Source organism: Chiroxiphia lanceolata, chromosome 1 (genome assembly GCF_009829145.1).
Source record: "Chiroxiphia lanceolata isolate bChiLan1 chromosome 1, bChiLan1.pri, whole genome shotgun sequence".
NCBI lineage: Eukaryota > Metazoa > Chordata > Aves > Passeriformes > Pipridae > Chiroxiphia > Chiroxiphia lanceolata.
In genome coordinates, this window is record NC_045637.1 from 137348224 (window position 1) to 137363084 (window position 14861).

Here is a 14861-nt window from a genome sequence, read left to right on the forward strand (position 1 = left end):
GTGCGGCACGAAAACCCCCTGCGTAGGCCGGCGCGGCGGCGTCGGGCAAGAGCGGAGATCCCCGAGGAGCAATCGCATCGGTGGTGAGAAAGGAAAGAAAAAACTAAAAGTACCCGCCTCCCCGAAGAATAAAGGCGCGGCGGGGTCGAGCAGCTCCGGACTGCTCTTGTTTTTTCTTAATTTTCTTTTTATTTCTCCCCCACCCAGGGAGCGGAGTGGAACAGGAGCCCGGCAGGCGGACCCCAGAGGAGCTGCCAGGCGATGCGCTGGACTCCGCTGGAGCGGGGGGGCTCTCCCTGCCTGCCCGCCGGGTCCTTGGCAAGTTGCGCAGCAGCGGAGCGGGACAAGGGACTCGCTCCCGGCGGAGCAGCGCGTCCCACCGGTGCGCACCGGCGGGGCGGCCGTGCCGCCCCTCCCCAGTGCCGGCGGGGGCGGGCAGGCCCCGGCCCGGCCGTCCGACACCCCCCTAAGCCTCCGCCGGGCGGGAACCGGGGCCGCGCCTCGGCTGCGCCCGGACACGTCCCTGCGCTGATCCCGGCACCGTCCTGCGGGCGCTGCGCCTTCCCTGCCCGTGCCCGTCCTTTCCCGGCGCTCCTGGGGCAGCAGCTCCCGGTGAGAGGTGAGCGCACACAGCTCCTGCACACGTTTTTATGTCACGTCGTGTTCGCGCCCCCCACGGGAGCTGTGTGTGTGTGGCACAGTGGCGGTCCTCTCTCCGCGGGGCTGTCGGTCCGCGCGGCCCCGGGCACCTCCGTAGGTGCCGATACCCGCACCTGTAGCGGCACCTGAGCGTGTGACAAGCGTGTGCGATCCAGCACCAGCCGGGCACAGCCCGGGGCCCCGCAGCCCATCCCATCTCCTCCCGTCACCCCCGGGCTCGGGCCCGGCCGGCGGCACCGCGCGGAGCCCGCGGGGCGGAGCGGGAGCGGCAGCGGCGGGAGGGCGCGGTTGCGTCACGGGCGAGGCCCCGCCCCCCGCGGCTCCGCTTCCGCCCGGTTGCCGGGGAGACGCGTCCACAGCGCGGAAATCCCCGCGGGCGCGGAGCCCGCCCGGCGCCGCCATGAGCCAGCGCCAGGTCCTGCAAGGTAGGCCGGGGCCGGGGCTGGGATCGGGGCCGCGGGGCCGGGGGTCGGCGTGGCCCCCGCCCGGCGGCTGACCCGGCGCCCTGGCGCTGCCGCCCGCAGTGTTCGAGCAGTACCAGCGCGCCCGAACGCAGTTCGTGCAGGGGGTGGCCGACCTCGCCGCCCGCCCGCAGAGCATCGAGACCCTGCGGAGCGCAGGTACGCGGGGGCCAGCGGGGCCGGGCGGGGCGTGGCCGCGGGGGTTTGCGGGGTCCCGCGGGGCCGCCAGGGCCTTTCCTTGGTCTTCTTTCTTCCCCTCCTCCTCCGTTGGCCACTCGGTTACCGAGGATTTATTTTCCAGATTTTTTTTTGCCGAGTCTCCCGCGGCGCGAGGGAAGTTGATTGCTCTGGTCAGCGGCGGGCGGGTGCCCCGCAGGTCTGTGCGGAGTGGGGTGTCTCTGGCTGTGATCTCGTGTTTACTTCAAGGAAAATTTCTCAGTATAACCCATTTCTTCATTTACTTCCTCTAGCTTCCAATGTAGCTTTATGTAAAGTACAGAACTTGGATTTCCCGATGAAACCAGCACTGAGTTGCCAAGGAAGTCCTACTTTAGATTAAACTGTTTTTATACCGGCTTTAAAAGTTGTTCCTTAATTCTTCGATGCTTTCTGTCAGCAGATTTGTTCAGTTTGGGAGGGATTTGCTTTTGTTATATTGTTGTCATGGGATGTCGTGAACCAAATTGAACATTTTTAGAAAGAGGAGCTGCAGGAGCACTTCTACCAGCTGTTGTGCTGCTGGCATCTGGCAGACCCTCTCTGCTCGACCAAAGTTCCTGAGCTTAAAAGAAGAAAAAGAGGTGCTTGGTAATCGATTATCTGAATGACAGTTTGAAAATGTGGTAGAGATCAATTGTTGGTTTGCCATATGGTATTCATGAATTGGTTATGTTTTGGTTTGTCTAGATTTTGGTTTTAATACTTGTTTCCCAGATCTAGTAAAACTGTCAGTCTTTTCTCAAATACAATGGTATCAAAAAAGCAAACAAAAAATGAAAGCCACTGGTGTAAATATTTACAACTTTCTGTTATTGTATTTACAACTTTATTAAAATAGTTTTATTGAATATCTATCACTTTAATTCTTGCTAAAGAAACATTTGTTTTGATTATGGGAGTGGCATGTTGACACCAAGCCTTTTTGTATTACCTTGCTGTGGCTCTTGATTTTTTTTGGTTTTGTTTTGTTTATAATCTCCCAGTGAGTTAATGCCACTGCTATAGTTTACACAAGTGATCCATGTTTACCAAAGGGACATATTGGCTATAGGAATAATTTATGTCTTATTTGTACGAAGAGGTCCCTCTGTGTCCCTTACAGTTCTGGTTTTACCAGCTCACAGAGAGAGATCCCGTTTAGGCAGGCTTCTTGCAGCTCAGCATATTTAAAAATGCAGAAAGTTTCTATTTAAAGAAAGCAATCAAAGTGCCAAGCTAACTTCCATTGCATTGCATTTCTTCTTAAAATAATTATTTGATATAATCTGGTTGATAACTACTTCAGAACTGGTGTCTTACTTGTGCAGAACAATTAATCAGTTCAGAGGCCCAAAACTTACTTCTGCACAGAGCTGGTGTTGGTCTGAAGGTTAATTTTACGGGAATCAGGCTCTGTGGAAATGTGCATTTGTGTAGGTTATCCTTCTTGGCTCTTTCTGGTTCTGAGCTGCTTTTCCACAGGCTTTAGTTTTTCAGATGCTGGAAAAGAGGGGAATGTCTGCAAATATGATGTTTCCTATTACAATTTGTTTGAATGGACCATAAATATTTTATCATCTTTCGCACCTGTGCCTTTAAAAATACTGTGTAGTTATATAACTGAAATGATAGCTGTTAGTTTTCACCTTTTCTGGATGTGCTAAATACAGGTTTTAAAACTTCCTCCTAAATCAAATGTCATTAAGTGGTTTTTTTTTTTTAAAAAAACCTCCCACTAAATAAAAGTGATTTGGTCCTTTTATTAAAACCCATGTACAAATATTTTGAGACACAGCTGTCTAGCACATCACTGATGTACCTTTTATGGTCTTGAGCACTGGAGCAACGATTTAAGAAAGATGTCTGTCTATACGTATATCTCTGTATAAATCCATACATAAAGTGATTGAGGGGCTTGTTTCTTATTCTGGTGAATAGGAATTCTAGCCATCCCTTATGGAAATCACTCTTTTAAGAAGATGAGGAAAGTCTTTGCTGTCATTTTATATTAGCTATAGGAGTCAGGGGCACCTTGCAGGGTTCTTTTGTTGGATCTCAAAAGTTGTCAGGGTTTAGTGTTTTGCTGGCTGGCGCAGAAGGCAAGATTACAGTGACTTTTGAATTGGAACAAAATTGAGCCCTTAAGAATTCAGACTGGCAGCAGTGAAAGATCAGTGCTCAAGGAATAAAGCATCTGATCCCATTTTAGAAGTCCTCCTTATAAATACTTAATGTCTTATAAGAAAAATAAATACTAGCTTGAGACCTTATTTTTTGTGGAGGTGTTCTGGACACCATGTTAACATAAGGAAAGATGGAAGTGTATTGAAAAAGTTATTCTCTACTACGCTATAAACCCTGCTTCTGTGGTATTAGACCAGGTACAAGCAGTGGTATTGTTGCAAATTTGGAGACTGCAGCCTGGAGGGGAGCAAGTAGCCAGGATCAGAGGCAGGAATTCCTTACACTGGCTTGGCTGTTGAGAAACCTTAAGGTACTGTTATTGTATGACCTGTAAAGAAAACTGCTGGGAAGCTGGAAAGAAGGTCGGAGAGGGCCGACAGGAAACCCACCTTTTTTAGGGCATCTCTCTTCTCTCATCAAGTTCTGGAGCTGCTTTTCCTACTGAACAGAAATCCTCAAAGTTGTTGTAACCAGGGAACTGGAATCTATCCCTGGACTTTGACACATTTACATGGTACTGGCTCTGTCCTGGTCAGGAATGTCCTGGGGGGTTAGTGCCTGGGAGCTTAACAGCTTTCTGGTGGCAGGGGTGTTCAAGGAATGATCAGAGAAATTCCTTTGTCTTGGAATTCATTCCTGTGTGTTTTCCAACTCTCTGGCTGGCTTTGATAAAGTTGTTTCTTATTATTAAATTCTACTATGAATAGTAATTACAGGGTTTGTCATTTGAACATTTAATAAGTGGATACTTTGAAAAAAAATCTCCTCCAAAACTTCTAAACCTTTTTCATTTAGTAAATATACATGTGAAACAATGACAGTCTTGTTTCTGGAGGCCTGTTGACTAATGGGAGAAGCTACTTTGATAGTAGCAGTTTTAAACATACACTTTAAAAATAAATCTATTCATTTGGCAGCTACTGCTCATGAAGTTTGGTACTAGAATGCATTATTCAGCTCCACGCCCCCTCATCCTTCCAAAACTTAAAATCCTAGAAACAGACTATTTTCAATTATAGTGGCAGAACTTGGGAGAATTTGAGTTCTCTTTCTTGCACTAAGATTTAGACAGCTGTCTGTCTTTTAAAAGATGTAGGAGAAAGCCTGAGCTGGTTCTAATATGTTTCTAAGAGTGGTAGTCACCGAGGGTCTAATTCTTCTTTGCCTTTTGAAATGCAGTGAAATCCATTGAAATAGCATTTTGTTTTGATTTTTTTTTAGAGGCATTTACAATTCATGTTTAATACTTAGAGTAAGACTTGAATTACATCTGGGTATTCATTTTTGAATTATCTGACAGTACGGTTTTTTATTTATTTATTTTGCATTAGAATATATGGTGATGAGAATGTTGCTTTTAATATGTAAGTTATTTAAGGCCATCATTGTGATTAAGAAACAGTTTAGTCTTGCAATTTAGCCTTTGACTTTAAAGATATTACAAGATCAGCTCTTTAACCCCTTTCTTGGGGCTAATCATGTTCTTAAGCATAACGGTTGTGGAAATCATAGGGAAAGCTGAGTATGGAACGTGGAAAAAGAACTCTGAAGCTGTGTGGTACAGCAGCCTGTGTGCTGGGGCCCCACATGCCTGGGTTCCCTTCTCTTTACTGCTGCGGTGGTTTTATCATCTAGGGCAGATAACTTCAAATGTTGTTCCTCTGCCTTACCTACGTGCTGAGCAGTCTGCAGGGTTCCAAGAAAGTTCCAAAATGTCAGTGTAAAGGAAGATCCTTTCCCAGTGAGTCTCTTCCAGCAGTCCTTCCACTCCATCAGCCCACGACCCTGAGCCCAAGTCTCCTCTCCCTTATGCTTGATATCAAGCTGCTTCTGAGGCCTTATACTCCAGGACTGAGCCTTCTCCTGTCCTTACCTTTAAGCATTTTCTCCTGTATTTGTTCCTCACCATGTTGGCAAGAGGCTATAGCTTGGGGGCAGGGCTCATCTGAGTCAGACTGGGGCTCCACCACAAACACTTGTGGCATGGCAGATTGCCCCCTACTTTGTGGTCTGTTTTTATGTAAGTAAAGGGTGATTGGCATCAGTGTTAGGTCTCTCTCGCCTTCAGAGCTAACTGGTGACAGGTTTTAAGAGCTATATTTCCACATCTTTGGAGTCATTTTAGGAGCCTTTATTATTGAGGAAAGGCTGATCAAATCTATTTCCCCTCCTCCAACTGAGTCTTTCTGCCCATCAACTTTTCTTTCTGGTGTACATATCTTAAATGTACCATTTTTGAATGTGATAATTGGACACTTGGCCCTGTATAACTAGGATCAGACTCTGGGAAGCGATTTTAGGATATAGTTCCCCATTTTGCATAATGTTAAAGAATGTGCTTTGATAGCACAGTACTTTATAGAAAGCTTACTGGGAGCATTTGGACCTTGAAAGTGGATATGCATAACAGACTCCAGTGCCCCCATGTAGCCAGTTTCAACACTGGGGTTTGTGTCCTCTCTTGTGAAGGATGCATACAGGGTTGGTTTTTTTTTGTTGTTGTTTGTTTTTGTTTGTTTGTTTGTTTTGTTTTGTTTTTTTTGTTTGTTAGTTTTGTTTTTTTTGGGGGGGTTGCTTGTTTGGGTTTTTTAAATTATTTTTATTTGGAGTTAAAAGTTTTGCTGAGCATTGGTGGCAGGAGAAGTGGGAGAGGTCTATGCAATGTGGCAAGAAAGGCAAAAGGTTGTCTTGGGAGTTGTAGCAGATCAGGTGTGGAGAGTGGCTTTCCCCAAGGCTTGATGACATGGTGGTACCTGATGAAAAGAAGAAGGAGGCTGTGTATTAAGGAAAGTACGAGAGAGATGAAAGGAGAAAGTAAATGCAGCTGAAGCTGGAAGACTTGGCTTTTTCTGTAACTCAATGAAATGGAAGCTCAACTGCTCCAGGATTCCTCCTCTTCTCAGTCTCTTGTCCTGCTTGGAGATTTGCAAGTAAAATGTCAAAACTGGACTTTGTTAGAAACTTCAATCTCATCTTAACAAGTGGTCATTAAAAAGAAGCAGCTTCTTGTGACCACCTTGGTTTTGGTGTGTCTGTGTAGGATTGTGTGGTGGTCACTAATACCCCCTTGAGAGGTATTTTCAGAAATTCATCCTCTTGGAACAGGATTAGTTATGCTTCATTAATGTAGAAGCAGGGTCTGGCATCTAAGGAGGAGAAACTTACTGCTCCTCAATCCTTCAGAAATCTCCAGTCATACTGTCAAAGTGAATCTGCATTATGTCCCACACCATCTGGTAATTGCACTACAAATTACTTGATTACCCAGAGTCTCTGTTACCAAACTGTATTCATGTTCCCTTTGATCTTTGAAGGATTGTAGTTGTGCTGTGCATGGAACTGTTGCAGTGAGGAGCCCTTTCTCATTGCGAGTCACACTTGAGGAGTCTGTACTTGAGACATGCATACTGTGTTGTCTCTGGAAGAGGCTGTGTCGAGATGAGTGAGTGTGAAAATTCTCTCTTACTACTCTTCTGAGAAATTTGTTTCAAGGAGGAGACTTAAAACTCACTGCTATGCTGCTTCTAACAAAGGGTAGTTGAAGATAGGGAGTTGGGGTGAGGCAGAAATAAATTTCCGTTGTATTTCCTTGTTAAATCAGCTGAATTTGACATGAGGAGCTCTGAAAAATGAATGATAAATGTATGAGTGCCAGTGTTAGCTCAGTAAATGTTCTTAATGTAAGAGGTAGCAAACAAAAGTGATATGTTATCTTTGATCCCAAACATAAATTAGAAGGACAGAATCTTTAAGACAAGAGGGAGTCCAGAAACAGCAGTAGTGTAGAATGACTTTATTCCACATTTTAAAACAGAAATGAACTTTCCTTTAAGGAAGGAGAATAGGGTAGGAGTGGTCATCTTCAGGTGCAGAAATGGAAAGAATTTGCAATGTAGTGATGTTTCTCTGTTTTGTGATTAGTCAAGTTTGACAAGGATTTGATGGGGATGGGAGGAGGGTAGAAGTATCCTGCATGGATTCCAGGTGATTTTCCCCAAGAAATCAAAATGACCAAGCAAAGATTGCTCTCTCCAGAATAGTGACTATTTGTTTGGCTACATAAACTTAAAATTAAAAAAAATTGGAACCTGCTGCTGCCCTGATTGATTTTTTTTTTTTCCCCAGATAGGCAGCAGCCAGCATTTGCTTGCTAAAAGAAAGTACATCAGGCCTGTACATAACAGCTCCACTTGAGAAGTGTGTGATTCAGCTTCTAAAGTGTGTCATTCTTTAAAACAAATCTGAGTGGGAAACTGAGGATAGAAAGAGGAATCGTTCCTTGCCTGAGGTCAGCCAAGGTTCTGTGATGAAAGAGAGAATATTTGGCAGTAATTCTTTGTTACTCAGTTTCTGAGTGCTAGTGGGAACTCTTCCAAAACAAATCTTGTCCAATGGTCTAAATGCCTTATTTTGTAGTTTACTATGCGTGTGGTTGCCTTTGAATTAGAGTTAATGAATTTTCTACTTCTGTCACAACAGACTTATTTGGAAGAAGACCTAAGAGTTCTAAAGTTTCAGCAGCAAGACACTTTTACTCCCTGATCTGTACGGCCTTGTTCACTTGGGTGAATGGTAAAGTAAAAGGAAGTTGTTGGAAGGTTCTTGCCTATTTTCCCGCTCTAAGATAATGTTAGATACATTTGAATTTAATTAAAAAGGTTGATAGGATTCCTGGCTTGGACCTCTTTGGAGAAGAGGGGTAGACTTTGCTGTAGACAGGATAGTTGACAGGAAGAGATCAAATAGAGGAGCTCACCAAATACAGCTGTCTCTGGGAGAAAGAGCTGGGCCGGGGCCAGTGCCGGAAAGCTTCATCCTGTTTCAGGCACATCTGCCCTTTTCAGCACTATCTTCAAAAGTCACAGAAGGGAAGGTGGATATCTTTCCTGTAGATGTTCTAGTGGAGACTATAGAATCTGTGTAGCTGTTTCCATGCTCTCACAGAATTAATTCTTTTTTTTTCTAAGTGCTGTAAAGAAAGAAATACTAGGTTTGCTAAAGATGTAAAAATCCTGACAATGATGAAAACTGCTCAAGCCTTTGGTCTTATAGAGTAGTTGGAGATGATGGATAGCATTTCAACACAGAGGAAGAAAGTGGTTTTAAGAGAAGGTGGAAAGTAAAGGTAAAAGCTTTCAATTGTGTTCAATGTGCAGGCATAATCTAGACCTATGCACTTCTCTCAATTCTCAGTTAATTTGATGTCAATATAAGGCTTGTACAACAACAGGAATTGATTTTTCTTCGTCTTGTTCCTCAAAAATTCTTGCTATGATAATTATTTGTCCACTGTCTCTTCTCACATTCAGACATCATTTTAAGAAAATGTAGTCTCCTTGAGGATCAGCACAGTTGCTATTATTTCTAAACCTGTTTTTTTTTCCTAACCTTGTAGCCTCTTGTGCCCTTTCTTCAAACAGTAACTCCCATTTTACGTTTCATCTTTTTCCTCACTTTAAGCTGCACCAGCTAAAATAATTCACAGTAGAACATTTTGTGCTGATGCTTAAATGTTATCACCCAACTTTACAAAGTCTATACTGCCATGAAATGAATGGTATTGGTGATGGGGAGGCATGCTGCATGGAAACATTTCCAGACTCAAGGCTTTTTACCCCGTTCTAAAAGTGAAATCTGTATCAACTAATCTTGAAAATACAAATTATATAAATCTCACATTTGGGAGAACTCGAAGCATATGTATGTGTAAACTTTCTTGTATGTGGTTTTACATTTTGCAGTGTGTAGGTATGTCATTAAGACCGGAAACATGTCACATGGTCCGGACCTAGCTCCTGGATAAAGTGATTCTAGTCTGTTTAAATTTCACTGGGTTTCGAGACCATCACCAGAACAGACATTACCAGTTGGACACATCCTGGTTCAATGCCCCAGCCATCAGGCTCTTGGCTTTTTTAGGGTCAAGACACTGCACACTGAAGTGCTCCTTTCTGTCTCCATCAACCACTTCTAACAGTCTCTTTTGTATCAATAAAACTAAATTTTTTTCTCCCTTTTTTTAATTTATTAAATAATCTTGTTTCATATTATATCAAGTCAAGGGCTCAAATGTAATATGTGTACACTAAATGCAAGTGAACTACTTCTAACTGTTCCTGCTTTACTGAAATACCTTCAATGTACACAGAGTCAGAACAGCAAGCATGAGGTTCCCTTAGGAATTTCAGCAGCTTGACCATGCAACTGATGTTAGAGGGAAGGACAAGAAATGCCCTCCCACAGAGGGTGCAGATGACTTACTAGAAGGTAATAGATGATATACAGTGTTGGCCCCAACTCGTATGTTTGTTTTTACTTTTAATTTGTCATATAAAGTACTTAGTGCATTTTTTATATGAAGCATAACTTGCTAATGAGACCATACCTGCTATATGGGGAGTTTGTGAGAAGATGTCAATATGATGACCACATTCTGAAGTAGTGACTTCTGCAAAGTGCTAAATGCATTCATGTTGATCTTACAATACTGGAGGATCTGTCTTTTGTCAGCTGTACACGGGAGGCCTCTTTCAGCTCCCAGTGGCTTTGACAGAAGTGTGAGCAGGTGCCAGCTACATTGCAGATCTGTTCCATAGGTCCTACACATACATGTTCAATTAATGCATATTACAGAGCCCTATTTGGTGCTTCTGTAGTGCTATTAGACATCACAATTTTATTTTACTTTTCTCTTTTTTCTTTCATTGTGTGCCCCCCGAGACCTGTTTTATTTTGACTTGTGAACATGCTGGGAGGCTGTACTCTCATGACAGTGCGGCTTTTGTCTGGAGTATTGACTTTCCCACAAATTCATTAGTGGGCAGCATGGCCTCCATGGTTAGTTTTTCCACCTCTGCACTCCCAGCTCCTTCAGAGCCATGTATAGATTATTAGGTTATTTTCTTCTTTCTTGGAGCAATTGGTTTTGATGTAAAATAAAGGTGAGAATTATATTGCTGCTCAACTTACTTTTTTTTCCTTCCTTTTCAGTGTCCTTCTATATGGAAGTATGCTATGGGTGTAATTTCTTATAGCCTCCATCCCTTTAGACTATTCCGTGCTCTGAGGTCCTCAGCTTTTCTTTCTCTTGGTGTGCCTGTTGAACACCTGGGTGTTACTTTCCATTAGGCAATGATCCCCTGTTGTGGGACTGTCACACTAAAAGACCTTTGCTCACTGCTAATAACCAGAAGAGCCCTTGGGGAGGGAAGTCTTGCTTTCCTCCACAGTCACCCAACTAAATCTTTCCTTTTGTTACCAAAAAAAAATGTAGTGAAAAGGGCTGAGGAAGTTGATATGAAGATAACGTGTGTAGCTCTGAGAGTTCGGTATTCTGTTGTTGCACGTCTGCATTTTCAGAGAGCTCTGCTTTCTGGCTGAGGTGTAAAGTTCTAAAGTGTTAATTCATGCAGCTGGCTGGTAGAGGGAGAGCACATTTGAAGAATCACAATACAAGTGATTTTCCCTTCCCAGACCTTAGAAATCACATTTTTTATTTAACCAACTGAATCTTATTTCTATCCTTATTGAAGAACCTTAGTGTTTAACTGTAGAAGGAGCTTCCAGATACAGATTGGTCATCTTGGATCATCCTTGTTGCCTTTCACTGAACCTTTTTCAGTTCTGCTCTACTGGAGGGTATTAAATGTAGGATAGTGATGGTCTCTGCTTTGGTCTCTACCCTTTCCAGATAATCCTGAGCACCCTGTGTACTTCTGTGGGTAAAGTTTCTTCTCTGCTACTGAGCAAGAGCTGGTATCTCCACATGTCTGCTCTCACATTGAGATTTTCTGGTTGGTAGTAATCTGTTTGGGGTCCATCACTGCATATAAAAGGTTGGGGTTGGGTTTCCTGTTTGAGCTCCATTTCACTTACCATTTTGTTATCCAGTAATTCAGTTTCTAGTTCCTTATAGTTCCCCTCACTGGTACTTTCATATTCTTTATGCTTAACTGATACACTGTGAACTCATCAGTGGAAACACATCATAAAGATGGTAAGAAAATCTTCAGCTCTTCTATCTGGAGTATAATATAGTGTGGATTTTGGTCTCTAAGTCATTGCTTATAACAGATGAAATGTAATTTGGTGCAATTCAATGAGAGGTTCTGCTGGCATGATAAATGAGTGACAAGACAATGTCTTCTCCACCAGGACCTCTGGATGCAGTTTCCCATGAATATGTGAACATGTGCATTTTATATATGTTTGAATATATCTTATTTTCTTGTGTAAACTTTAAGACGTATTTTACAGATATTTGAATACAGTTTATTTCTACATGTGACTTTTTTATATTTCAGAATTGTTTTGTACCTATGAACAATGGTCAGAAATAGTCAGCAGTGCTATCCAAGTGCCAACTTCATTTCAGCGGAACACCTGGATTTCCTACATGTTCTTATTACCTGGAAGAGTAGGTTTTTATGAATAAAGGCAAACGTTTAGAAAAATTTCTGCTTACCAAATGGGGTTTCTTCTTCTTGCTGTAACTCAGGTGTAGTGTCTTTGCTGAGACCTCTTTTGCTGGATGTTGTCCCAAGTGTTCGACAGACTGCTGCCTTGGGTCTCGGGAGACTTGCTGATTATAATGTGGACTTGGCAGAGGCAGTTGTGAAGGCAGGCATTCTTCCACAGCTCGTCCGTTCATTGCCTGAGGAGAATGTAAGGCATGATTGTTTTCTTAAGTAATATTTTTTTTTTTAACTATTGCACAGGGAAGGGGAAATCTTTCTGTATCAGCATCTGTTGTTATTCTAATATGACATTAAATGTACTGAAGTCAGAGCACCATGTGTGTTTGAACCTCTGTGAGATCACTGTGTGCCTAAGTTTGACTTCAAATAAGCTTGACTTTAAAATATCGTATTACTGTTTAATGCACTATAGGAAATATATTCATTGCACTGAAATGTTTTTAAAATGTTGAGTGATGCTTTGTAAAAGCTCTCTCTTTAAAAATGAGACAATTGGAAAGCTGGGGTGGTAATTGACTAGGATTTGACAATAATACCAGACAATTGTAAAATACATATAAAAAGCCTGAACTTCTGTAATGAAATATTTGATATCTCCAAACATAGGCTTTTGGAAATCTGTAGCATGAGAAATATCAAACCACTGGCATAGAAAAATATACTAAAAGGCTTTCATTTTCATATTTGTCAAAACCAAACAAGGTATAGTCACAATTGCAATGCAAATACATCTGGTGGTCTCTTTTACTCCCTTTTACATATTTTTCTTCAAGCTCCATGTCTCCTCCAGCTTTGATTTTCCAGTGATGCTAACCTAGATTAACAGAAATACTTTCTAGTAAGGTTCTTAAGAACTGGAGAGAGACAGCTGAGAGTTATATGCACTGATATCATGGCCGTGCTAAGGTTGCACTTTTGATTTAGAAGAAGTAGGTTTTCAATGGAAATACAATTTGGAAAGCTATATATTTTAATTTTCAATCTTTTGAGGAAAACATAGATGTAAGTACTCATTGCATATTTTTTGTGCATATAGAATCATTAATCATGGGGGAAAAAAAACGTAAAGAAAAACTTTGATGGCAAGATACTGGTGTAGTATGGAAAGAAAGTTAAGCTTTTAATTAGACAAGTTTATAAGCATTTTGATTATTTTATTTCTATTTTTAAGGGAACACAACTACCCTCTGTGTTGGTTTGGAAACTATCCCCCCGCTACAACTCAAACCTCTCACTAAATTAGCTGGAGTACCCTGATTTATCTCTTCCATGTTACTGCTCATGCTGTCACTACACTCAGATAGCTGTAATTCAGAATTACTTGGGGCAGCAGCAAGACTAGTTTGAGGTCATGGAAAGCATAATATGCCTTGGTGACTGAGAGCAAGTGAAACTCATTATCCAGTTCATGCAGAGTTTAGCAATGCATACAGTTTGCTACTTCCCATAGGCAAAAGAAAACATTTCCGTTCCACTCAATCTTAATGTATCAACATCTATATTTAAGGATGAGGTTCTTTGAGCACACAATGAATACTGTTTCTACCGATTTATGGAGAACAGTTACAGGGTCACATCCCAGATCAATGTTTTATCAATTAAACAGAGCAAAATCTGGTTTTACAGTGTGTTTTGACTGTTGCCTGTGAATATGATTTGTTTGTAAATAATGTGTTTTGAATAATAAAAACAAAGAAGTGCTTTTCTTTGCCAGGAGCATAATTACTTAACAGAAATAACATACCCATATTTGCACAGACATAGACTGATATAAAACAACTATAGCTCCATTGAGTTCATCAAAACTTGGGGTAACTTAAATTATCTGGGAATTTGACCATTTTTCTGTTCTGTTTCCCTTAACTTCTGTTCCCCCTAAATGAGGTCTAATGCTTTGCTTGTAAATTATATTTAATGTACCTGCTTGTAGGCCTTAACTTAGAAGACTGGATTTTTGGCATTAAGGAATTATATCATTACTGGTAAACTAAGGAAGGTAAGGCCATGTGTTTGAGCACTGGAAGATGACTGTGCTTGTTAATCATTAACAGGCTCTCTGATGTGGTTTTAGCCAGTGCCAGCCATCAGACTACTCAACAATGCCTGGACATGGTTTAAAGATAACACAAGGCAGGGACAGTTTCCAGTAGCATAGACAAGGCCATTGTGCTTTGAGGAAAGAGGAGTTCAGGTGGATGAATGTGATATGCTGTCACCTTCCTTCAAGGCCAGGGGGTGGCCTGGGTCCATTTTGCTTCCTGTGGGGCCATTGCAGGTACTTCTTTGTTGCCATACCTTAGTGCTTTAGATCAGACTTTTGAAGGTGTTTGGGCACCTTACAGGATGCAAAAAACCAATGATGTGGTTCTTTGTTTTTCTGGACTTGATCCAAAAGGGATGTGGGCTTTACATTGTTTAAATTTTGGGTATATTGACAGTAGGAATCTAGCACTATAAAGTGCCCAGGCTCCCTGTGCAGAGCAGGGGAGAATCAATCATCTTGGGATGAGATCAAAGCCGGGTGGCATGTGGAGGAAGAGTCCTCTAGAGCTTGTCCATAGGGATGATTTGTCAATGGCCAGGCTGGAGACCATACTCTGGGCACATGGACATAGCAGTAGGTTACTTGTGTCCCTATGAATTTTGCCCTTCACGAAGGAGGAGAGCTGTCTCACAACACAGTTTTCTCTGGCTGGAGTACTTTAACCAGGCTCTAGATTTTGAAACTATAAGGCAGTGGAAGAAACTTAATGTTCAGCTTCCACACCCCAGTGAGTGTTATGAAGCTGCAAGAGGAGACTGAAATGTGACTTTTGGGGAAAGACTTTACCTATGCTTTTAGAAGAAACTACAACTACTGGTGCAGTTTACATGGGAACCC

At 42.3% G+C, this 14861-nt stretch overlaps 1 protein-coding gene across 1 annotated transcript in view; it reads left to right on the plus strand.

The window, feature by feature from the left end:
* The first annotated feature begins 988 nt into the window (after positions 1 to 988).
* Positions 989 to 14861, plus strand: part of SPAG6 (sperm associated antigen 6) — a 36983-nt gene continuing 23110 nt past the window's right edge. Inside the window, exons 1-3 of the mRNA XM_032696524.1 lie at positions 989 to 1085; positions 1185 to 1280; positions 12001 to 12167. Coding sequence (XP_032552415.1) covers positions 1061 to 1085; positions 1185 to 1280; positions 12001 to 12167 — 288 coding nt within the window. The 5' untranslated portion in view covers positions 989 to 1060. The remainder of the gene's footprint in view (positions 1086 to 1184; positions 1281 to 12000; positions 12168 to 14861) is intronic.